This window comes from Cystoisospora suis (genome assembly GCF_002600585.1).
Source record: "Cystoisospora suis strain Wien I chromosome Unknown contig_143, whole genome shotgun sequence".
Lineage (NCBI taxonomy): Eukaryota > Apicomplexa > Conoidasida > Eucoccidiorida > Sarcocystidae > Cystoisospora > Cystoisospora suis.
In genome coordinates, this window is record NW_027152945.1 from 202 (window position 1) to 25,131 (window position 24,930).

General features: G+C 43.5%; 5 protein-coding genes across 5 annotated transcripts; 4 read left to right on the top strand and 1 right to left on the bottom strand.

Moving 5' to 3' along the window:
- The first annotated feature begins 137 nt into the window (after positions 1-137).
- Positions 138-1,553, top strand: CSUI_000317 (uncharacterized protein). Its single transcript, XM_068060551.1, has one exon. It carries the CDS (start codon positions 437-439, stop codon positions 1,172-1,174), a length of 738 nt encoding a protein of 245 aa, XP_067927469.1. The 5' UTR covers positions 138-436; the 3' UTR covers positions 1,175-1,553.
- Positions 1,554-3,020: 1,467 nt separating this feature from the next.
- Positions 3,021-5,527, top strand: CSUI_000318 (39s ribosomal protein mitochondrial precursor). Its single transcript, XM_068060552.1, has one exon. It carries the CDS (start codon positions 3,130-3,132, stop codon positions 3,355-3,357), a length of 228 nt encoding a protein of 75 aa, XP_067927470.1. The 5' UTR covers positions 3,021-3,129; the 3' UTR covers positions 3,358-5,527.
- Positions 5,528-5,584: 57 nt separating this feature from the next.
- CSUI_000319 (uncharacterized protein) lies at positions 5,585-14,738 on the top strand. The gene has a single exon (XM_068060553.1). It carries the CDS (start codon positions 7,721-7,723, stop codon positions 13,427-13,429), a length of 5,709 nt encoding a protein of 1,902 aa, XP_067927471.1. The 5' UTR covers positions 5,585-7,720; the 3' UTR covers positions 13,430-14,738.
- A 1,210-nt stretch (positions 14,739-15,948) lies between these two features.
- On the bottom strand, positions 15,949-19,707 carry CSUI_000320 (chaperonin). Its single transcript, XM_068060554.1, has 3 exons — positions 19,421-19,707; positions 17,981-18,184; positions 15,949-16,818 (listed from the first exon to the last, which is right to left on the bottom strand). The coding sequence occupies exons 1-3, from the start codon at positions 19,421-19,423 to the stop codon at positions 16,708-16,710; spliced, it is 318 nt and encodes a 105-aa protein (XP_067927472.1). The 5' UTR covers positions 19,424-19,707; the 3' UTR covers positions 15,949-16,707.
- A 2,936-nt stretch (positions 19,708-22,643) lies between these two features.
- On the top strand, positions 22,644-24,903 carry CSUI_000321 (uncharacterized protein; the record flags this gene model as incomplete). Its single annotated transcript, XM_068060555.1, has 1 exon — positions 22,644-24,903. A coding segment is annotated over exon 1 (582 nt), but the record flags the coding sequence as incomplete, so codon positions are not given.
- Between the last annotated feature and the right edge of the window lie 27 nt (positions 24,904-24,930).

Here is a 24,930-nt window from a genome sequence, read left to right on the forward strand (position 1 = left end):
TATCTGTCTCAATCTCTCTATCTCTACATTTCCCTGAGACAGATGGAGGAGATAGGTCGATAGGGAGGTAGCTTGGCTCTCTCTCTCCTTCACAGTCCGCGAAGAGAATAGCAGTTTATCTACGTATCGATCTGTGTCCAAGCTAAGAGATAAGTCGAACAAGGAGAGATAGGGTGAGGGGATGGGTTTCTCTTTCTCTCTCTAAAGCATTCTTTGATAGGATAGAGACACCCCTCCCGACGTGATCTTGTACATCCTTTCTCCCTTCTTCTTGTCTTTTTAGCTCCTTCCTCTACCTGAAGATGGAGATAGTTCGAAAGACAAGCTCTCTTGTTTCCTCACACATGTCAACAGATCTCTTCTATCGGATCTTCATAAAGATCATGAGAGAGCTTCCCTTGATAGCTTGGCCGCTCATCCAACATGGAATATCTCCATGAAGAAGAAAGAGCCTCATCTCTCAAGCCCCCTATCTTCTCCGAATACAGGCCGACTTCCTCATGAGAGAAAGACGAATGGATGGACTGGTCATCATCTCCGTATAGCATGGAGACTCCCATGGAGGTCGTTCCATACAGTAGTGAAGCGTAGACGCAAAAGAAGATGTGTGTCGATACACAAGGAAGAAGATACAGAACAACAAGAAGAAAAAGAAGAAATACATAAGAATGAGAGGAGTGACTATCCTGCTTCTTCTTCTTCTGCTCTTCAAAGAAATGAAGAAGGTGTCGAAGAAGATAGCAACGGTGACTCTTCTGATCATGAACTTCCTCCTCGGCTTATAGACGGAGAAGACAGGACAACAGGAGGAAAGGTAGATCTTTCTGTTGTCATTGAGTTTTCAGATTGGTTAGAGAGTCTTTTGTTTCATAAGACGTTCATCGAGCCAAATGAATGGAGGCTCTTCCATCTCCATTTCTTCCTCTGTCAACAGATCCCTTGGCCAGAAGGCTTCGGGTGTACATACACCTCAGCAGTCGTATCAGAGAGGGATCGTCATTCCCTCTGTCCTAGTATGGTAATGGAGACGATGAAAGAGATGAAGATGATCTCGTCAGCAAGAAATCTTTACCGGATCGGTCCCCTACCGATATCTGTTTCTTTTGCGTTTGCTATGGAAAGACTTCTCAAGGAATCCAGCGAAAGAAAGGAAAGAGAAGAAGAAGAAAGATAGAGTCAAATGAAGATAGTGAAGAAGAAGAAGAAGAATTCTTCTTCTCTTTCTGAGAGGTTTAAGAAGAAGAAGAGGAATGCTGTGTCGTCGTAGAAGTCGATCACTATTCCTGTCCTGTTGATAAGGGAGAAAAGTAAGCTCTCCTATGTACAGAGAGAGAGAGAGCGAAAGGATCGTAGATGTATAGAAGAGGTCGGTGAAAAGGAGAGCGAGAAAGAGAAAAAGAGAGAGAAATGAAGAAACTTGTCAATCGATAGATAGATGGCTTAGGGGATAAAGTCTTCTCCGTGGTCATTTGTAAAACGGAGAAGAAAGGGATTTCTTTGACGGAGTGCAAAGCAAAGTGTGTGGGATTTCCTTTTTTCTTACATGTGTGTATACCTAGCCTTTCTTCTTCTTCTCTCTTCACGTCTCCATTCATATGTATCTGGGTATGTGTCTCTTGTCTTTTCTTCCCGGATGTGAACAGAAAGAGGCTGATAACAGAAAGGTCTATTCTTTAATCAATCATTCACTTGCTTGCTTGCTTATCTCCAAGGATCTTTCTTGCTGCTTTCTATGACTCTCTCTCTCCATCTCTTCCTGGATTTGAAAGGAGAAAGACAAGAAGAAGAAGAAGAAGAGTCGACCAGTTTTATCTCTTTCTTTCTCTCTTGCGGACACCTCGCTGCCTTTCTTTCTTATCGCAGTCTCAAGAGAGAGACTGATCTTCTTCTCCCTTCCTTTCTACCAGAGTTTTCTTCAACTATTCGTAGAGAGAGAGAAAGATAAAGAGATAGATTAAAGATAGATGGATAGATCAAAGATAGATCAAGGAAAGGTGGACAATTCAACAGAGGAGAAATCTCCTTGTTGTGCTATACCAAGAAGATGAATGGATAGTAAGTGAAATCGCCTTGCTTGACAAGATAGCTATCCTCTTTATGAAGAAGAGCCACAGACAGATAGCTATCCTTTTTCATGAAGAATGATAGAGAGCTATCTATCCTTTCTACGAAGATTCGTTTGAGATAGATGCCGTCTCCCTTATAAAGAGCCTCCGGATGGATAGATCAATAGATTAAAGATAGAGAAAGAAAGATAGATAGTTGGATTGACTAACGATGAAAGAGAAGAAGAATGTCGTGCTATACTCATTCTTGAGAAAACGGCAGATACGTAGATAGATCAAAAGTAGATAGAGAGATGGATTAGAAATCGAGATAAATCGATTGATTCATAATGGAGAGGAAGAAGAAGAAGGTTGCTTTCCTCCTCCTTCTCTTTGTTTTTTTCCTCTTTCATTTCCTTCTGAAGAGTGAGGGCGATGAATGGTAAGACTGTAGGCCAAGCAGGCAGAGAAAGTCTAGGAAGAGGTTGAGATAAGAAGAAGAAGAAGAGAAAGAAGGAGGCTACATGACAAGAGAAGGAAGAATCTTGGCAACGACTTCTTTTGTCCTTATTTATTCTCCAACGCATTTCTCTCTTTCTTTTACCTCTTTCTTTTCCTTTCTTCACATCTAAAATCTCTATTTCTCCATGGTGTGCATGTGGAGCTAGAGTATTTATGTGAGAGTTCGCAGCAATCCATGCTAAGGGAGGATCTCTAGGAAACTGAAGTCGAGTCTGATTCCCCCCGAGGCTGCTGAATTTCTCAGTCTATTCTTCGATCTTTGATCTATCTATCTATCTTTAATCTATCTATATATCTATCTTTAATCTATCTATAATCTATCTATCTTTAATCTATCTATCTATCTTCAATCTACCTTTACTCTATTCTTAATCTATCTATAATCTATCTATCTGTCTATCTATCTATCTGTCTATCTGTAATCTATCTATCTATCTATCCATCCTTTCTCTCTCTCCTTTCTTTTTCGAAACCGTAGAAAACAACTGATCGCAGCAGATCTTTACTCTTTCTCCATCTCTAATTCCATAGAGACTACACTGCATGTCTGTATGTTATCTGTATGAATGAGAATGTGCGTCTGTCTGTATGTCTCTGTGTACGGAAATCTTTCTGTAGAAGTGAATGGGTTTGTCGCTTTGCGTGTGTATGTACAGAGACGACCCATCTGTTAAAGCCCGACTGGAGATACGAGAAAAAGTATTCCGACCTCCCTGGACAGATAAGATGGAAAAAGCAATTCATACCTGCACTTGAAGATACATACCGCAAACCCATACGCTTCCATTAAAGAAAGAAGAACAAGAAGGAGAAGAAGAAAAGAAGACGAAGAGACCAAGAAAGGAGAAAAAGGCTGGATGGAAAGACTTCAGCTGCACAGCTGTCCTCTTGTCCTCTTTCTTTCATTCCTAGAGACAGACGGACTTTCCTAGGTAGTAGCGAGGTGTCGGTAGAGTTTCTCGAGATCTAGTCGTATCTCTCTGTTTTGCCCTTTCTTTCTCACTCGTTCTTCTTTTCTTCTTTTTCTTCTCAGGTTTTCCTTCTCTTTTTCTCTTCTCTTCTTCTTGAGACTTCGTCACAATGTTTACGGTCCCAGTAGACTTCAAGAATCTTGTTCCTTATCCAAGGTTTTATAAATAAAGAAGGCCTCCGGCTTATATACGGAGAATATCAAAAGAAGATAATGATAGACCGTTAGACACTCAAGCACCATACCCTTCTCTCACTCCTAAATGTATGTATGAAGGAGCTGGCGAGGCGCCCCGATAGGCAGGTTTCTCTTCTTTTCCTGCGGGTCTATCTTCCCATGCAAGAAAGAATAGGATGATTCATCCATCTCTTTCTCTCTATTGCCACACAAGAAGACGGCAGTTTCGAGAGACCTCTGAAAAAAGAGACGGCGCTTTCAGGAGACAAGAAGAAAGAGAGATGACTTGCTCGTTCCGAGAGTGACTATCTCCAAGGAGGGAGCGGTCTACACATCTCTAGAGAGAGGCAGTTAGATAGTAAATAGGTAGAAGATAGGTTGTTCATATGCACACTTGTATGAAATCTTTCTCTAGCTGGGAGCATGGAGTAGTCATACCTGTTCATTCATTATATCTGTCTGTCTACAGATGTCTATCTATGTGTAGGTGGACATCCTAAATAGTTAGATACATCTGTGGGGTATATACATCTTCACAGTTACAGAATATCTATCTATCTATATCAATATATATGTGTAGATAGAGATTCACATATGATGGATTATTTCAAGTCGCCCCTCTCATCATAGAAGACTAGGAGAGAAGGAGGGGAGAGAACAAGGGTATCCGTGATACATACACGGGGGAGACAGGTCTTTCCAAGCAGGAAGAAGGAAAGAGCCGACGATTTCTCCATTGTAAGAAGGGACAGAATCGCTCCCCGATTAATACAACTACTTCTATTGCTACGGAGAAGAAAGCTAGCTGCCCAACTAACTCTTCACTGTTTGTCTTCCTTCTTCGTTTCTGTGTTTTCTATGTTCTATGAATCTTATCAGAATGATCTATGAAGGATAGGCGATACTTCAGAGCACCGCGGAATAAGTTGGTTAATAGGAGATCAATTCGAGATCCCTCGAGTGAAGTAAAGAAAGAAAAATATAAACTATCTCTCTTCTTTTTCTTCTGTTCTGTCCATCGATAAAGGGGGAAGACCTGAGAGCTATCATGCACTTATTCTCTACTATTCTACGATAGAAGGAGAAAAGAAAGGGAGACCAACTGCATCTGACCAGATAGAAGACGTAAGAAGAGGAAGCAACGATGTGTGGCTTATCCACTCTTTCTTAAGTCTTTCCGAGTGAATGAACGTAACTTCTCTCTTTTCATCCAAGCGATAACCTGACGAGCGTCTTTATTCTTCGGTGATACTCAGAAATTAGCGCGGTCTGATCCTGTGAATGAGAAGTGCGCTTCAAGAGAATGGACAGACCCAAGACAGAAAAGAGACAGAGACCTCTCTCTACTCGAACTATACAGGATCGACCCTTACTGCTGCCCCGCCCTTCTTCTTACAGCACACCCCAAGTCTCTTCTTCACATTGACGGCGCTTGAGAGAAACGAAAAGTCAAAAAGAGAGAAGTGCTTCATTAAAACTAACTACTGCACCTGTCTAGACTCTATCTTTCTCTGTGGATAAGCCTGTAGATGTCTCGATCCCGGTGACCAGCAGAATGCGCTTCTGAAGCAGAGGGCGAAAAGGAGAGATGGAGAGGTATTTCTTACACAAGATTCTATTCCTTCTTCGTCTCATCAAAAGGCATAAAAAGATATCTCGTGAAGCTCCGTACACCGGAAAAAATTCACGCGAAGAAGAACATTCCATGTCTCTCTCTCTGTCTCGATATCTACGCTATAGCGCCACTTTAGCCAGGCAATAGCCGTCTTCTCCTCTCCTTTTCCTTCTTAGAGAAGATTCGGAGTGACCGTGGTAATATTATCCGAGACAGGGTTATTTATAAGCTTCTTCTGGGCGGCATATAGTACGGGATCGATGGATTCCCCCCGATGTATGTGAGCGAGTCCTGTCTATCTGAAGTTGTAGGCTTGAATTCATCCTTTTCTTCTTTCTTTCCCCGCCAAGTCCCAGAGCTCAATACTGCACAGGCTAATTTCCTGGACTAGCAGGAGCCGGGTGAATGAAGCCATCGACGGAGAAAGAAATCTGTCTCGATTGTATCTTCTTTAAAGCTACTGAAGAAAAGACTCCTTCGTAAAAGCTCGGGAAGTTATCTCTCCACTCATGTCTTCTCAGCACAGTAGGCTTACATAGGAGATGAAGGAAAATCGAGAGAACCACAAATCCAAGAGAGGACAGAAAAGAAGAGAAAGAAGAGAAAAAGAAAGAAGAAAGAGCATGTGAAAGCTCTGAAGTCGTACGTTAGATGTCGTGTTTTATGATAGAAGGGAAGAAGAAGAAGGAGCTTGTTGAGAGGTCATCTTGTGCTTCTTAGCATGCGAGTGGTCCTACGTCAGAAAGAAAGAAGAAGACTCTCATCTTTTCCATGAAGAATCTACCTCTCTCTCCCTACCTTTCTCAAGTTGTTCATCTCCTTCTTTTCTTTCTCTTTGTTCATCATTCATTCCCCCTCTAACGAAAGATAGATCGATCGAGTGTGCCTGGGAATGAAATCTAGAATTCTTCTCAATTCTGCGGACGTCGCCCGGCCCTCCCGCCCCTTTCTTCTTCAAGAAAGAAAACAGCTTGATCGATCATCGCCTACTGCTCTGTCTCCTTTTCTTTCTCTTTCTCTCTTTCTTTCTCTCTCTGTCTACACGAGACACAGACATGCCAGTGAAGGAGAGAAAGACACCTCAGACAGAAGGTGAAATTAAGATCGCCCTCCCTTTTCATCGTGGGTTGTCGAGCATCAGCCTTTCTCTTTCTCTGTGTTTCTGTGGACGCTTCCTTCTCCTTCTCGTTTCATTCTTCACCTCTCACCTTCTCCTCTTCTCTTCTTCTTAGTAGAGACAGAGAGATAACTATTGCCAATGTCTCTCGTGGTTTCAAGCAAAAGATTAAGATTTCTCTGGAAAAGAAAGAAAGAAACTTCTGGCTGATTCTTGAAGGGAGTCTTTCGGAATTTTTCTTGTCCTCTTGCACGCTCTCATAACTCATATCTTCCTTCCCCGGCGTTTGATTTCTCTCCTCTCTTCTTCTATTGAGATCGGCAGGGCCGTCATTTTCATTCGCTTAGAAACAGTCAGGTATCTATTATGTATTCGAGTGTTGTGCATAACGGTAGAGAGAAGGAGAAAAAAGATAAACACGGGGCCTCTATCTATCTATCTGTGTATCTGTTTTGGCGGTCGCGCTCTTCTGTTCTCTTTCGTCTTCGGCGGCTTATCTCTGCTTTTTTCCCTTCGCTTCCTTCCTTGTTTCTTTTGCTTGCTTTCGCATGCAGTGTCTTAAGCATCTATACACTGGTGACAGGCAGGGGAGCTCCATTCATTGAGATTTTATGGATGAGCTTCTGGCGAGACGCTGGGGAAGGATCTCTCTTTTTTGATTTGTTCTCTCTTCACGGGTCGTCGGATCGGTCAACTGCTAAAGGTTTATTCAGGTGCTCTTTGATACTGAGGTGTGTAGACAACTTTCACTTTGGAGGTTTATTCTTTTTGGTATTGAGGTGTGCATACACCTGGTCGTATTAGGGTGTACATACACCTGGTAATAGGTTGGTGTATAGACACTTGAGAATATTAGTGTGTATGTACAGCTGCTAATCTTGGGGGGACGTACACCTCGTAGTGTTGGGGTGTATGTACACTTGGGAGTATGAGGGTGTATATACACCTTATACTACAGCGTATATAGACCACAGAGAATTGGTGTGTACCTCATCTCTCTTGAACGAAAGACGAGAACGACTTCAGTTTCTCTTCACATTGTCTTTGCCATTCTTTCTGAATCTGTCTCCTCTGTCCGTAGCTTTTCCAAACCATCGCATTCCTATTTTACAGATTTCTCGTCTTTTCTTCCTCAAGCGTCTCTTCTCCTTTTCATTCTTTTCCATCGTTCTTGTGATGCCTGCCCCCTAAGCAAAAACGTAGTGAGTGTAAGTGGACGTTTTCTGTGGAAAAATGACACTTGGGAGAAGGAAATTCTTCATCCATGAATCAGTATGGAAGAAGAAGAAGACACCTCACCTTACAAATCGATCCTAAGAAGAAGCAGAAGAAGACAGCACCATCGATTCCTTCCATCTAACCATCCTCTCTCAACGTCGCCTTCGCATAACAATAATAGCGACGCTAATCATCGTGGGAGTGCTCGCCACCTTTCTCATACCTTCTCTTCTTCTTCTTCTTTTTCGAAGGCATCTCCTTCTTCTTCTTCCTCTCCTCGGTCAGATGATCTTTGGAGAGGAAATAAGCAGAAACCTGTTGGTCGGGTTCCGTCTTCTACAGCTATTCAGTTTGCTTTAGCGGCGAAAGCGATTGAGTATCGACGTCCGTCTTCTCCCCACAGTCGAGATGGAGGAGAGAGAGAGAAGAGGCGAAAAGATTCTCCGGCCTCCGTGTCACCTCACCAAGAAGAAGAAGAGGAAAAAGAGAAAGAAAGAGCACGGATGATAGGAAGAACAAGTCATGGAGACTTCTACAAGAAGTGGGAGAGGCAGGGGGAGGGAGAGAATAGAAGGAAGAAGATTGAGCTAAGGATTAGAGATAGGAAGGCCAGCAATGTCTGGCGATCCTACTATGAAAGAGATAGTGAAGATGACAGTGAAGAGGAGAGAAGACGAAGAAGTCGCAACAGTAGTAGAAGAAGCTTATTCTCTCCTTTGAGACACTATGAGGAGAAGAAGGGAAGGACTGGCGAAGACTCTTCTTCCTTTTCAAAGAGAAACTTTGGTAAGAAGAGGACTTCTTCTCTTTATGCTTCTCTATCCTTCTCCAGCAGTAGCTCAAGTAGTGAGGACCCAAGAACGTCGGATGAAGAGTGTGGCGATGAACAGAGGAAGAAAAAGAGAGAGAGAAGCATTAGGGAAGACGCATCGATATCAACAGAGCTAGATGGCGATTCAGATAAACCAACAAGAAGCAGAGAAACGTCTTTAACTCTTCCAACGAAAACTTATCCTTTTTCCTCTTCTTCTCTTTCAGCATCTTCTTCTTCTGTGAATTTAGTGAGGAAATCGCCGTCGATTCCTGTCTTATCTACGAAGCAACAACTTCTCCTTTTAAGATATCTTTGTATCTCCAATGATGAGGCTTCCAAGGTTCTTATTCATACAGCCTCGAGACAGAATGGGCCTGTAGCTGAGCTAGCTATGGCCGCATGCAACTACCTCATGAAGAGACCTTCTCCCCCTCCAAAGAAGACGAACACTTCTTCTCCATCCCCAATAGAAGAAAGAAGACGGCTACCTTCTATAAAAGAAGATGAAGAAGAAGAAGAACAGGGAGAAAAGAATATCAATCCTTACTCTCACACTCTTTCTCTTCCTCTCCCTTCTTCGTCTCCTTCTTTCTCGACTTCTCCTCATCGAAATGCACGACAGAAAAACGGATCTTCATCGTCGCTCAAGCTACTACGTGGCCATTCTCCTTCAGGTGTACATACACCTCAGACAAGTTCTGTTTCAAAGGAGCCGAATAGAAATCTTTCTTCTTTCAGTCGGTCTTTCAGTAGAGATCTTGACTTAGAAGAAAGAGATAAGCAAGAAAATCTTGTCCCTATGCGAAACAATGCCGTCCCATCCACTTCTATCCTTCCTTCCTCTTCTTACAGGACAGGAGGTTGGGAGAAGCGACCTCTTAAGACTTCAAAGAGAGAAGCTATTCATGAGCACCCGGAAGAAGAAGAAGAGATAGAGAAGGGGGAGATAGAAAGAGGAGTAAGAGAAGATCCCCTGCATTCTCGTTGTAGGAACACAGTTCGCTTCTCTTCTCCTATGGCGTTCTATAGTAGCTCTCAGGAGGGCGAGAGAAAGAAGAAAGAATTCACTCCTCCTTCTCTTTCAGGGAAAGACGATGAAGAAAGGACAGAAGCAAACAGAGAGAGTACCCATTATAAAACGTCAGCTTGTCCTTCTTACGGACGGAGCTTCCCCGAGAAGGTCGGTCTGACTAGTCCAGATCCGCCTCGGCCTCTTTCCTGTTCGTTAGATGGACGTCGAGAAGCTTTTGAGGGTGTGAAAGGTTTCCCTCTTCCTTCTCCCTCTTATCTTAAAAGGACAGATGATATGAACGCAGATATAACGTATACGAATAGTAGGTCCGGTAGTGCTGAAATGCAGGGACATTATCCCCCTCCGGGGAGACGGAAGAAAAGAGAAGAGACCAAGATGAAGAGAGAAGGAGTTGAAGAACGGCTAGATTCACAAGCTTCTCTACAACGAGAAAAAGAAGAAGACCAACAGTTAGACAATGCCTTCTCTGAGGAGTGTCAGATGAAAGAAAGGAGGAGGAGGAGACTAGAATCGTCCGCTTCTTGTTCTCCTCCCTTCTCTGTGGGAGAGAAAGATCAAGATGTTTCATTGCGTATGATCGAGGAGAACGTCTATCCTCCTCCTCACTGGGGTATTCACGAGCACCAAAGTATTCATAGACACTCATCACCCCTCGCTAGTACAAAGACTACACGCAGAAGAACTACAAGTGAAATATACCTCCCGTGTTCTTCTTCCCCTCCTCCTTGTTCTTCTCCCCCCCCTCCTTGTTCTTCTCCTCCCCCTCCTTGTTCTTCTCCCCCCCCTCCTTGTTCTCTCCCCCTTACTTGCCCTCCTCCTCCTCCTTGTCCTCCCCCCGCCGCTCCTTGTTCTCTCCCTCCCCCCTGTCTTCACATCCCTTATCCCGCTTCTCTTTCTCATCACAGTTCCTGTAGGCATTGGTCTTCTTTTGCTTCTGCCCCTCGTTCTTCTTGCTATTTTCCTCCTGTATGTCCGCCGTGCTATCTACACTGGTCGGCTTCGTCTCATTCATCGCACCCCGCGAGTCACAGGAATTCTGCGGAAGGGGGCCATTCTCATCCCAAGCAGTCTCTTCATTCTCTCACACCTCCTTCTTCTCTTCTTCCTTCTCAGTCTTCTCTGTCTCATAATACTCCTATGCAGGCAGCAACCGGCAGGAGAGAAGAAGAAGAAGATTATCTACATACAAAGATCTTATCGGGGATGGAAGATCGACCCGGGAACGAAAGCCTCCGTAGAAGACGAGAAACAAAGACTTTCTCTTCTTCTTCATCTGTCTTACTCCTACCATCCTCAACTTCTCCTCCGCCTGCCCCGCCTCTCTCATCTTCTCTTGAAGGCTCGGTATGTAAAGAAAGAGAGAGAAGACTCTCTTCTTCTTCTTCTTCTCTTCATCTTCCTGTCCAAGCTGAGAGATGTTGTTCTTGTTGTTCTTCTTCTCGTCTTTCGCATGCTCCTCGCTCTTCTCCTTCTCTTCCTCATGGTCATCCTGCGGATTCTTCCTCTCCTCATCGAACTCTCACACCCGCCGTCTCCCCAGACTTCTCGTGCCACAGAGACAAAGCTCATCTTTCTTCTTCTTCTTCTCCGCTATTCCCTAAGATACGAGTGAGGAGAGAAGAAGAGAGAGAAGTGGGGCGAAAAGAAAGAAGAGAAGAAGAAGAGGATATGAAAGAGAATGGCGTGAGATTAGTGAATAAGAGTAGCAGTAATCGAGTCAGGTTACTTCATAAGATTTACCTGAAGCCTTCTCAAGATCCACAGAAAGAACTCCTCACTTATGAAGCTAATCAAACTAGCAAGAAGGAAGCAAGTCCAAGAGAGAATAGAGACTCTCTTCTTTCATTTGAAAGAGAAGAAGAAGAAGAAAGGGATAGACACCGACATGCTTCATTCGATGCATCTCCTCTTCATACAACAGCTCCCTCTTCTCGCTCTCATGTTGGTGCTTCTCCTCATCTCGCCACGGGGTCTCCGTATCTAGGACAAGGAGAAATCTCTGAGAGAGAGAAGGAAGAAGATAAGAACATGAGAAGGACAAGCTCCATCGAGAGGAAGAAGAGCACGAAGAGTATCGCAAAGAAGGAAACGACAGTCATAGAAGAAGATGAAGATTATGAAGAGATCCAATTCAAAGAAGAGAAAAAAAAAGAAAAGGAGAGAAAGCAAAGACCTTCATCTTCTTCCTCGTCGTCCATCCATCCGTCCCCTAGAATGCAAGAAGAAATGAAGGAAAGAAGAGGAATCTCGCTCAACAAAGAGGAGAAGAAAGGAGAACCCCGTCACCGTAGCGATCCGGCTTATCTTCCTATCACAAGAGAAGCAGAGGATCTTCAGAAGCTTCTAGAGAGACAGCAGAAAGAGCTCGCAGAGCAGTTAAGGTTACTCGATCTTATCGATAAAGCCCATGAACAAACTTTATTCTCCAAGGACAAAGAAAGAAGAGTACGAAAGGAACAACTCCAGCCTCCATTGCATGCAAAAAATAGAGGGAGAGAAGGTCGACGAAAAGAAGAAGAAGAGGATGAGAGAGGGGGAGAAGAAGAAGAAGAAGAACGGAATCGGCTCGCGGCGACTTCGTGTGCACAGAAGGATAGATATGAAGGCGTCCAAGGAAGACAACGACAGGAAGAAGAAGAAGAAGAAGATCAAGGAAGAAGAGAAAGAAGAAGAGGAAAAGAGAAAGAAGAAAGAAGGTGTGTGTATGCGGATGTGGAGATCATAAGAGGGAAAAGTAGCTACAGGCGTCAAGGGACAGATCATAACGATCAAATGTTTTCGCCGGATCAAGGAAAGATAAGAAGAAGAAGAAGAAGAAGAAAAGAAGAAGAAGAGGAAAGAGAGAGAAACAGAAGGAGAAGAGAAGAAGAGGAGAGAGAAGAAGAGAAGATGATGAGAGAGAGTAGAAAGACCCGTCCTCGAGAGGGAGGCGAATGCAATGAAGATTCTTCTTCAGGTAGGGGAGAAGGGCTCTCGGATGGCAATGCGGTAGAGAAGAAAATAAAAGACGAGAGAAATCTTCTTCATTGTGAAGAGGCGAAGAAGAAAAGGGTGACCAAGCAGAAGAAGAAGTTTGCAGTAGATGAGAATACCGAGATTCCTCCTATCGACCTCTTCCCGCCTAATTCTTTTTCTCTCCCTCTTTCCTTGAAGAGACAAGAAGGCAGTTTTCTGTCGATTGTTTCTTCATCTTCTTCATTGAAGAAAGAGAAGTCTTTTGCTCTTCCTCCTTCGCGCTTTTACTCTTCTTCTTCTTCTTTCTCTTCATCGTCTCATCCTCTTCTCCAAGTCGATGTGGAGGTCTTAAACCGTCTTCCTACTCCTACAGATAGAAGATCAAGAAGGAATACAAGAGATTTCTCTTCTTCTTCCTCTCCTCGCATCTCTTTCCCCCTTCATTTAGATCCGTCCCTCTCCGTACCTCCTCGTCAGACAAGAGATTCTCAAGGGACGAGACTGTGTACTCTACAGAGAACTGCCATCGATAAAGCGACACACGCAATAAGCAACGCAAGACAAGAAGAAGAAGAAGAAAAGGAGAAGAAGAAAAAGAAGATGGCGAAAGTGATAAAGAGAGGAACCGGTGGAGATGAAGGCATGAAAGAAGAAAGAGGGAGGGGCGAGAGAGTTGTGATCCTCCTAGATATGAAGAAGAGAAACACGGGCACCCCTATGGCGCACAGCCAGCAGCAGCCTTTCTCTCGGAGAGTTCTTCTCCATTCTTCTTCAAACATTCCCTCTTCGACAACCCTAGTAAGAAGGATAGAACAAGAAGAAGGAGATAGGAATACTATTGAGAATTACAGAGATGGAAGGTGGTCTCTTAGAGATGAGGTGGAAGAAGAAGAAGAGGAAAGAAGGAAGCTACAAGAGATTGTAGACGTTGCCGAGACTCTCTCGGCTATAGAACCCTTCTAGAGAAAGAGAAGAAGAAGAGAAGAGAGGGAGAAGAGAAAGGTTCTTTTTCTCTCTTGCCTTTTCTTTCTACCTTTCTCGGAGAGATGGAACTGCATGCTTTCTCTCAATCTTCGTCCAAACCCTTCTTGGTAGAGGAGACTTCCCTCAAGGTGAAGAGGAGATTCCCTCCACACGGACATGAAGAGATCGAGAGATTCGAGATAGATCGATTGGCTATGAGAGAAGGGGTTTCGCTGTGTAAAGAAGAAGAAATAGAATCGGTTTGCTAAAGAAAGAGTGAGAAAGAAAGAGATAAGAAAGGGTAGACCCTCTCCAACAGCTCAGCTCCTACCTCCTTCGTCTCTCTTTCCTTTTCAAGTGCCTCTTTTTCGCTCTTTCGCTTCGTCGACTCTCGTTCTTCATGTAGATACATATGTATCTATACATCTATATCTGTCGATTTATTTATTTCTATATCTATGTAGATGTGTGTATATCCCTGTCCCTTTGTCCTCTCTCGGTCGTTTTGTCGTTTTGCATGTGACGGAGGTCAACGAAAAGAAGAAGAAACGCCGAGGAGGAGAAGGAGGATCGAGTGTCGGTGATGATGAGGAGGAGGAGGACAGAGGCGATTGATAGATAGAGAATAGAGACACAAGAATTACATAGACCAAAGACAGTAAACAGATTCAAGATAGATAAAGAGATCGAAAATAGATAGATAGATAGATAAAGATAGGTAGGCTCGAGATACATGAAGAGATAGATAGCTATCTCTCTCACTTGTCCGTGACGGGGATGTCGATGTCACGGATGGGTTATACATGGGGACATCCATAACAAATAGATAGATCGATTAAAGAGAGCGATAGATAGATTAAAGAGAGATAGATAGATTAAAGGTAGATAGATACATTTAGTTCCATGTGAGACAGCCTGCATGTATGTATGCATGTATCCTCCCTCAATCTATCTATCAGCCAAGCAAAGTCTGGGTCGTCAAGTATGAAAAGAAGAGAACGTAACAGAGAGAGAGTGAGGAACATGCAATAGAAGAGCTATAAGAGATACTATGAGACAGCTACGAGATATAAGAGCGAATACAAAAGAGACAAGAAAAAGAAGAAGAGACTCCATCTTTTGAAGGTAGAATACAATCTTCTCTGTTTCATCCTGTCTTGGCGAGAAATCTGTCCTTCTCAAAATATTTCTTTTATCTTCTTTTTTCCACTTCCTTTTCTCTCTTTGATTCGTTTTTGTTTAATTTTAAATTTCTGTTTCCTTCTTGTCGACTTGCTTCTTTTCAAGTTGTTCTCTTATCGATCGATGAATCGACCTGACTATCCATCTACTTTTCTATATCACTATCTCAGTCATCTCTCAGAAAGAAAAGAAAGAATGTGCTTAGAAGAAGAAAAAGAAAGTGAGGTGTGCACCTAGGAGAGAAGAGGAGGTTTCAGAGGATGTTTCTTTTTCAGAATCGAAACTTCAGCCAAACGTTCCCCCCCGGGGTGTATAGACACCTCGGTAAGAAGAAAGCAAGAGCAGCTACTTTCTTACTAAACACTGTGAAGCAGATTAATACTAGGACAGACGACTATTACTACATTATGAGGAGAATCTACATCTAGATATACATCTGTATCCACACGTCTACTTCAAAACACTCGTATGCGTCTACACATACAGCTACATATAGATATACATTTGTCTATACAGTTCCAATGACTCTATATGAAGACAGAGAGACGAGTAGCTCTATCTCTCTCTGTACCTACACGTAGACGCGTGTACACGGAGATAGACATGCTGGTGAGGCACCTCGCTTCATACGTGTAGATAGAGATCGATTTAGAAGATAGTCAATTATGACAGGAGGGGCATGATTCTAATGGGGAGAGAAGCATCACCACAACTGCCACCACCGCTGCTCCCTCTGTCACTCACATATCCATCATTGAGGTGTATGTACACCGTACAGACAGAAAGGATGAAGAGAAAAGGTTTTCTCTAGAATATCAAGGCCTAAATAGATGAGTGAAGAAGTACCACGTTACGATGAAAGAGATCTTTCTTCCAAATGGACGAGCAAAAGAGAGCGGGGTCCTAACAGGGAGGAGTAGGAGTGTGTTCTTTTATCTTTATTTCTTCCTTCTCTTTGCTGTCCTTTCTGGGAAAGAAAGGGGAAGTAAAGTAGGTCTCCTTCCCTACAATGGATGCTGAGGCTTACTGACTTGAAATACATTAAGAAAGAGTGTATGAATAGCTACTAATAGAAGTAATGTCTTCTCACTGATCTTCTTCTCCAAAGACTTCGAGTAGGTCAGCAAAGACTTAAGTGGAGGAGGAGGAGGAAAGGAAAGGAGCAGCTATGTGCATCGTGGCCCTCTGTATGTACAGAAGAAAAGCTCTTCCTTTCTGTTTTGGGATTGTCTCTATAGAGATCTAGGAAAAAGATCACGAAAGAAGATCAAAGAAGAATGGATGGATCTATCGTCGTTGTCATTTAGTGGTTTGCATCGAAGTCAAAAAAGACCAAGGTGCATGTACACTCGAAGAAGGAAAGTCGATTCACCTCACAATACATACCACCCTGCCACTCACTGTGTAGACCTTCTTCTTCTGCAGTCGCACCAAATAATAAGTCGAAGAAAGAAGATAACGAGCGGAAGAGAGAAGCACATGAAAAGACTCTATTTCTTCTTCTCCCACATCATCGTCACTACGACAGGTATGTATCTCTCTTCTCTCTTTCCGCTCTCTTCTTTTTCTCTTTCTTTTCTTCTCTTCGTGAGTTCGAGAAGGTATCTTTCTTTCTTTCCTTCCTTCTTTCTTTTATCTCTCCTCCTCTTTACAAACCCATCAAGAGGGTCGGTCACGAGCACTGTTTCATCTCTTTCTCTCTTTCTTTCTTTTCCCTTCCACACGGACAGACCCTTCACAACAAGAAAAAAGAAAGGAGGACCGAGAGACCCTTTCTTCTTCGCTTCAGTCATCCGGTACCACACGCACGTAAGTACAAATACATATCTATGTATACATATGCATAAATATATATCTATGTATAGATGTATATCTATCTATCTATGTCTATGTATGTACGGACTACTTCTTTTCCTTCTCAGAGGAATGAACTTCTCAGAAGAGAAAGAACAACATAGGGGGTCATAAAGATAAAGAATGAATGAAACAGAAGGAAGAGAATGAAAGAGAGAGAGAGAAAAAGACAGAAAAGAAGAAAAGAAGAGGACCAAGAAGGCTGTGTGTATATAGATAGAAGTTCTTTCTCTATCAATTGTTCACTCTTGAACGACAGCAATAAGATCATCCGATCGAAAGACGTGAAGCTCCTCTTCGTCAATCACGACCTTCATCCCTCCATACTCCGGCACTACCACCGTCTGCCCCACCTGCATGCGCATGCACACAGAGAAAAAACCGAGATGTACATACACCCCATGCATCCAAACTACGAACAAGAAACGGGAGACAAGACAGAAGAAAAAAAGGCAGGAAGTGTAGAGGAGCAGGAATCGCATACGTCACTCTCTTGGTCTCCTCTTCTTTAGTCGACAAAAGCAGATCCAACACATTAGGAAGACTTTGCATGCAGTTGTGGAAGAGAGATAGACATACACCGGAGCTGGAGAAAGAGATTGAGGGGACAAGAAAAAAACAGAGGAATGAATGTATCTATCTCTCTATCTCTATCTATCTCTCTATCCCTACCTATCTCTCTACCTCTATCTATCTGTCTATTTTAGTTTCTATGGAAGGTGAGGCGTGTAGACACTAGGTAGGCTAGATCGACGGCCGAGAGAGAGAGGGAGAGATAGGCTCTAGGGTCCAGGCATACAAAGATCGATTAACGACACATAGAAACAGATACAGAGAAGAAAAGAGATAGAGACAGATAGAGAGACATACTAAAGAGAGATAGATAGATAGATAAAGAGAGAAAGACAGGAGAAAAGAAGAAGGTGACTATGAGATGTTTCTCTAGAAAACATTCTCGGCAAAATAATTCCTCCACGAGCATGTCTACATAGAGTTATGTAGAATCTATCTCTACACATAGAGAGAGAGAGAGAGATGTCTACCTGTATGCATATCTATAGAGAGAAAGATGATTACAAGTGGAATGGGACGAGGTAAATTGATACATTCCCATATGAAACAAACATAACAGACTTCACACCTAGTATATCACTCCCCCTCTCTATCTCTCATACATACGTACATACGGATACATACATGCATACATACACCTACATACCTACTGATACATCCATACTCGTACATGTATGTATGTGGGGACGTGAACATAGATAGAGGAAGACGAGAAGAAGATACACAGACGAAAAAGACCGACAGATAGGTAGACAGATACATTGAAGATGGAGAAAAGAAAGCTATATAGATTAAAGATAGATAGATACGTAGGTAGATGGATGAAAGGTAGATAGATCGATAGATCAAAGGTAAATAGATAGATGGAAGATACATAGATAGATAGAGACAGAGAGAGAGATAGAGAGATAGATAGATAAAAGCTGGAGTGTCTATGTGTACCTGTACACATGGAGGGATGACTTCACCCGTTTTAAGGTTGGGCCTTCCCTTTCCTACGGCTAAAACTTTAGCGAGATGCGCCCCTAGATTCTTTTGAGCTGACTCGGGTAGATACAAACCACTCTTCGTCTTGGTAGGGATGGAAACTCTTTGGACTAGAACACGATCTAATAGAGGACGGAATTTCGATGCTAGAGACGCCGCCTATAGACACATCACACACCGAAAGGCAGAGAAAGAATGAGAGAAAGAGATGAAAAAGAGAGAAAGATAGAAAGAAATGAGAGAGTTCTATTGTAAAGGAGAGATGAGAGAAGGAGTTGGACGACGTGAGACATCTAGAGGTAACAGTTAAGAAGTACTTAGGATGACGGAGAGTTCGAGAAGCAAGAGAGAAAGATAAAGATAAATTTGAACGGAAAGAAAGAGAGTGAAAAGGAAGAGTCTATGGACATCTAACTCTACGTATCCATCTCCATCTAGATATGTATGGGGATGAAGAAGAGTATGTAGGGACGACAGAAAGAAATACCACCTTCTTTCCCTCAAGAGTAGATCGGCTGTGACTGTTTGCTTGTATCTATACATGTGCATGCTTCCATACACATACTATCTAGATGGAAAAGCAACCTTCTCTACTCTCTTTCATCTGTCTCCTCACGTGAAGAAGAATCTTCATTGTCTCTCGCTATCTCTCTCTCTGGGGTCTCTCCGCCTGTCTATCTCTCTACCTATCTCTCTCTTTGCTTTTTAGCATAAGAAGAATAAAACACTTATCTTCTTCTCTCTGACCAAATACCACAAAGAAGAGGACAGAGGGTGTCTGTGACTTCCTTCTCTCCCTTCGTCTCCCAACACGAGAGAGAGAAAGAAAGAAAAAGAGACCAATGTAACTGAGAGAAAGAAAGGGGGGAGGGAGATGCAAAGGATAAAAAGAACACGGAAAAGAGAGGGCGATATACGAGACAGGGAAGATGAACGAGAAGAAAATTACCAAAAGAAGGAGTCTGCATGAAGAGAGAGAATAAAGGTAGGCTTGGTGGATCGAGAGAAGAAGAAACGCGCTTTCTCTTTCTTGTAGGAAAGAAAAAAAGAGAGTGAGAGAGGGAGAGAGATCGACATGATGGAAAAGAAACCCTTAGATCCAGGAAGAGAGACGAAGAGTGAACGTGCGTCTTCTATTATCTATCTGACTACCTAGCTATCTATCTATCTATCTATCCATCCTGCATGAGAAAGAAAGAAGGAAGATTTCCTGTGTATCTCTATCTTTCTGTCGTTCGTGATAGACCAAAGGAGAAGGTTTGCATTCTCTACTACTTCTGCCTTCCTTTCCTCCTTCCCCCATGTGTGTCGTTCTCCAGTATTCATCTCTAAAAAAGTCTGATGCCTTTCTTTGCTTCGCTTCTTTCTCTTCTCCCTTCTGACTTTGCTTCTTACCATTTTGGAAGAGCCGAAAGAAAAGAGAGGAAGATTCACGAGAAAAAAGCCACGAAGAGAGATAGAAAATGAAAGAACGAACGGAAGATTCTGAAAAGCTAAAGATTGAGAAGCTGACAGAAAGGAACTGAACTGTGTTCTTCTACTTCTTCTCTTCCTTCATTCCTTTTTACTCTTTCTCATGTGATTTGATAGCTCTGAACTGTCGGAGCGGAGACGTCGCTCTCTCTCTCTCTCACACTCTCTGCCCCTCACCCCCATACCTCCTAGATGCATGCAAACCTCCTATATAGAGGTATTATTGATCTGTCACACCACGCTATTCCATCCATCCTTCCTTGGTGCATGCACGCCATCGTAGAGACAGAGAAAGAGAGATACACACCTCCATACATACACATATAGACATGCACATAGATATCTAGCAATACATGTACGTAGAGAGAAGCATAAGGAAAGGCACTTGACATACATAAGCCTAGCCCCCCCACGAGGTCCATGGCTTCTCCCTGGAGGGTCGGGTGTTTCTATGGTGAAGAGAGGGGCTCTCAGTTTCCTTTCTTTGTGTTGTTTTCTATCATCTTTGCATGCATTGGAGATAGTCACACTCAGAAGGATAGATGGCTGTGACTGAAGAGATACCTAGCTAAAGAGAAGAAGAGGACATTGAAGAGAAAGTGAGATACACAGATACAACGTTGGAGAGAGAAAAGAAGGAAAGATATGTAGAAGGGAGTAGAAGAAGACCAGGAAGAGGAGGAGAGTAAGCAGGAGGCTCAAGACACAGAAAGAAAGAAAGAAAAGACAGGGGTAGGGGGGAGTTGGCAAGAAGTCTGAAGAGGACGAGAGAGGACGTAAGACGGCAAACAGAGAATTGCATGGGATGTAACGATAGCTGTGTGAACCTGTCTATCTCCCTCGCTTTTCGTCAATTCCTTCGGGTGTATGTCCGCTGATGTCTAGGGCTTTCGTGTCTCCAAGAGTCGAGATGTCTTTTCTTCTCCCTTTTCACTTCTCTTTTGGCCCTTATTTGGGGATAAGGAACCGTAAGGAAGAAGAGATAGAGGACGATTAATAGGGAGAAAGAGAGCGAGAGAGTTGAAGAGTAAGGAAAAGATTCGATATGAGTGAGTAGGCAGTAGTTGTCGCTAGAGGAGAGTAGATGATGTGGTTTGGTAGGGTAGTGAGAATCGAGTCAAAACGAAGGGAAGGCCCGAGCATGGCTATCTATGAGAGAGAAGAAGGCAAGAAGGTAGACACAGTTGTCCGAAAAGGAAAGAAAGATAGAAACACGTGTCTTTTTAACTATCTTCTTTTCTAGGCTCCTCACTTCTTGTTCTCATCAACTCAGAAAAGATCCAGATGTCTTTCCTTCGCCTCGTTTAACTAGAAGAAGGTTTAAAAGAACTTCAGCTGAAAGACCAGGTATACCTAGCATACATAGCAGATAGCAGTAGAAACATGTATAGGCACTGGCGGCGGGAGGTAGCAAGACAAAAGATGGGTGAGTTCCGATAGCCGCCAGTGCCTATACATGTCTCTACTGCTATCTGCTATGTATGCTAGGTATAGCTGAAGTTCTTTTAAACCTTTTTCTTTGAAGGCTATATGAGAATCTTTCTCTCTTTCGCTGGTTAAGCATCTGAGCCCCAAGGCCGACACCGTCTCGAGATCGATTTCTCACTCAGTCACTTCCCCCACCCATACAAAGATCTTCTTCGGCTTATATTGGAGGAAAAAGAAGTGAGAGAAAGACCAGCCAGTAGTAGGAAGGTCGTCGTTTGACTACCAAGAGAGAGAGAGAAGATGATAAGAGAGAAGGAATGAAGAAGATAGGTGAAGGTTACTTAAATACTTTAGTTAGGTCAAGGTTTTATATTCTATTCCTTATGTTGAAGTGAGTGTATGTACACCCGAAGAAGACTGCGGCTGAACTTCAGATAGTTGCCTTATGCCCTCCTTTCTGCCAGACTTTGACTTCTACCATATGACCTAGTATGTTCTTTCTTTGCTATTTCATAATCCAAGCTTTTCCTCCTTTTCATTCTTTCCGTCATCTTCACATCGAGCAACGACTTCTTCATTCGGTATGGATCTGTCTATACGTTCTTCTTTGCTTGGATACAAAGTGTTTCTTTGCGGTCCCTAATGGCTTCCTTAGTTGCACTTGCCTTTCCACCCCCGAATTCATCTCCTTCGGTACTAAACCATCCTCTGTGTCTCACTTCTTTATGCTTCATTCTATCTTTTAGCTTCATGAACATCTTTCTTTGCCTAAGCTTCTTTCAAATGGAAGAAAACCCTTCGTTCTTTCTCTCTACAAGATTTTCTGCGTCTTTACCACACTATCTAAGGAAAGTATTCAGACAAGAGAAGGAAGAAGGTCTTCCCTACTGCTTAACTTGCCAGGATGCCGTCATATGTTTCGCATGCCTCTCCCTCTTATCTCTCACTTCACACATGACTTTAGCTTAACCCAAGTGACTGAGAGTTATGTCGTGTATCTGGGTCTATCAAAATGAAGAGCTTCCGGCCCTCTCGCAACTGAGAAAGAAATGAAAAGAATATGTTCTCTCCTCACGATTCTCGCTTCTAAAAGAGATGCAATCTTTTTTGAGAGAACGGAATGAAAAAGAGTGGGAGATAGAGAGAGAAACGAACGCAGGCCTTCATAAACGAATGAACTCTCTGTAGGGACGAAGAGCGAAGAGACGGCTAAAGAAGAACATCGAATGAAGCAAATTAAGGTCGCTTCTCTCTCCGTCCGAGGCATAGAGGAAAGCCTCCTCTTCTTGCTCATGAAGAAGAGAGAAGCGTAATGAAAAAGAGAAGCAGAGAGAAAAAGGAAAGAAAGAGAGAAAGGACAAGGCATGGATGGAATCGCCCCCAAGAGAAGACATAAATAATTATCTACACTCACTCTGTAGAGGGCTGGCCCACGAGTGTGGGAGTTTGTATCTATCGATTTCTCTGTCACTGGAACACACTTAGAAAAAGCGAACTGACTCAGGATTATCTCATTTTCTTCTTCTATAAGACCGAGGTCAACTTGGAGGCACACAAAACGGCCAGCAGCCAATCGAGTCTTTAACCGGACCAGCCTCCTTTCTTTCTTCTCTTCTTTCTCCTGTTTTCTTTCTTTCCTAAAATCTTTCCGTTCACTGGAACTTTCAGCAAAATGTTCAAGAGAGGAAAAAGCTAGAGAAGAAAAGTTTGGCTCTTTTAATCATTATGACAATAGACCGTAGAGCACATGGGAAGCCGACCCACATTCCCTTTTCGCTTCAATTCTGTCTACTCCGTTCTTAGAAGATTTGTAAAGACAGATGAAAGAAGCATGACGATGGATGAAAAGCTAGAGGGGAGAGGAAAAAAGAAAGAAAAATAAGAAGAGGAAGAAGCAGGAGTCATCGTAACTAACGAAGAAGTCCTCCGACTTTACTTACCAATTGCAACAGCATCTCTTCTCAAGCGCTGTCAGAGAAACTCCTCTTAGTATCTTCCTGTTGATCGGAGGGGGCGAGAAAGAAAGGAAACCTGCATCTCTCTTCTTTGCTTTCTCCTTTCTGATTGCATCAATGGTCTCTCATCCTCACACAGAAACCTACTTCGGGAGAGAAAAGACAGACTCCTACTATTCCTAAAAGTGTTTTACAAACGAAAAGAGAGAGGAAGAGAAGCAAGAGAAAGATACAGACAGGAGTCGGTCTATTCTCGACACGGCCATGGGTAAGCGGAAGTGATGTGTTCAGAGATAGAGTTCGAGCTTCGCGAATCGAGTGAGGTCTGTGAAGAAACCCCATCGCTCTCGTCATGCCTAATCATCGTCACCACAACCCTCACCACCCTGTTTAGGATTTAGGGCTCGTGAGCTGTAAGCCCCGGGGCAGGAAGAGAAAAGGCTAAGGTGCCGACATACGTAGTTAGCTAGCTGCTGCTTCGGCTGACAGCTGCAAGGACGAGTAGGAGTCAACGGGCAGCTCGCCCGCTTGTGGTAGGATGCGTCGTCGTACAGAGGGACTAGGTAGGTGGTGTCTATGCTGACATGTTGCTGGGCAATTGCTGGGTCGCTCGCTGAGTAACTTTGCTACTTTGCTCGAAGGCTTTTGCGGAACCCACCCAACGACCGGCCGCCATCTATCTCGATGATCGTTCGGTTTCTGCCGCTGTTGCGGTGAACCTTCCCCTCTCCAGCTCGTTTTGGCTGGCAGGGAGTTAGTTGGCTTGCTTGCCTTATGATAGGTGGACGACGACTAGGAATCGATGATAACGACGGTCCTCGTGTTTCACTTCTTTAATACAAGCTTCTCCAATGGATGATTGAGAAGAGAGATGGCTTTTGTTTCGTGCAATTTGTTTGTCCGCATTTCTCTCTTGTCTTTGAGAAGACGTAAATAGACGTGACTGTCTTTCCCAAAAGGGGAAGCAACAGACAAAGTAGCAGAAACCGAGACTTTTCTGCTTTCGTTGCGACGTGCCTGCCACTCGCTGTTGCTGTTGCTGCTGCTCGGGTGTCATTGCAGCTAGCTAGCCATCTCGAAGAAGATCACCTCAGCTGTACATACACCTCAGGACGACAGTTCTTCTTCATTCTCACTCTTTTTCCGACTTTGTATTGTATTTTGTTTGGTTTCGCTTTCGTCCTACATCTTTATCTCCAGACTCACAAAGAGTTGCCTTCGCCCTCTTTTCTCTTCTTTCAAGAAATTTTGTGGTTGCTTGACTCCGTTTTCGCTTCTCTCTCCTCCAAGTTCACCGTCCCTTGTCGATTCTTCCTTCCGTTCTTTTTGGGTTCTCCTCCTTGTCCCTCCGTTTCTCACCTTTCTTGCTTTCTTTCTTGCGTGCTTGCTTCGTTTTTCTGTGTTGATCCTTTTCTTTCTTTCTTCGTCTCTTAACAAGATGACGGGCAAAGACAGCAACCCTAACGATCAAGACTGGAAGCCTCCTATGAAGAAATTTCCTACTGGGGGAGACGGTGGCGGTTCAGATCATGACTATCAGAAGGGAGACTATCCTCAGAAACCTCCGAAATCTTTTTATTCTAACGGAGGTGGCGAGCCCAATTACTCTACGGCCCCTCCTCCCTATTACCAAGGAACGAAGCTTTCCTCTGATATGTATAAACCCATGAAACAAGAAATGGCCCCTCCTTCCTATTATCCCCCTATCAAACCCGAAAAGCAAACATCGACCATGCCGCCGCCTCCTGCTGCTCCTACATCTCCTCCTCCGTCTTCTTATGCACCTCCCCCCGCTGCTCGTGAATCGACCTCCTCCTACTTCGATGCTCGTGCGGGAGAAGATCGCCCGGCAACTGGAGGACCTCCTTCCTATGGCGCAGGAAATCAACGAGGAAGAATGATGGGTAGTAGTAGTAGTACTACCGCAGAAGCTCCCTCCTACGGACGGGTCGCGGTACCAGGAGAAGTCCCTGTAAGGAGACTCCATCTGGATGACGTCGATGAACGTCGGAGAGCCCAGTCTCCTACGTTCATCGACGTCATCCAGAT

What these genes read in the sequence shown, in the direction of transcription:
- CSUI_000317 (XM_068060551.1), top strand. Translation starts at nt 437, where the DNA reads ATGAAGAAGAAAGAGCCTCATCTCTCAAGCCCCCTATCTTCTCCGAAT.
- CSUI_000318 (XM_068060552.1), top strand. Translation starts at nt 3,130, where the DNA reads ATGAATGAGAATGTGCGTCTGTCTGTATGTCTCTGTGTACGGAAATCT.
- CSUI_000319 (XM_068060553.1), top strand. Translation starts at nt 7,721, where the DNA reads ATGGAAGAAGAAGAAGACACCTCACCTTACAAATCGATCCTAAGAAGA.
- CSUI_000320 (XM_068060554.1), bottom strand. An exon ending in TCATCCCTCCATGTGTACAG is followed by an intron (nt 16,819 to 17,980) that starts GTACACATAGAC and finishes ATGCGCATGCAG; the next exon opens with GTGGGGCAGACGGTGGTAGT.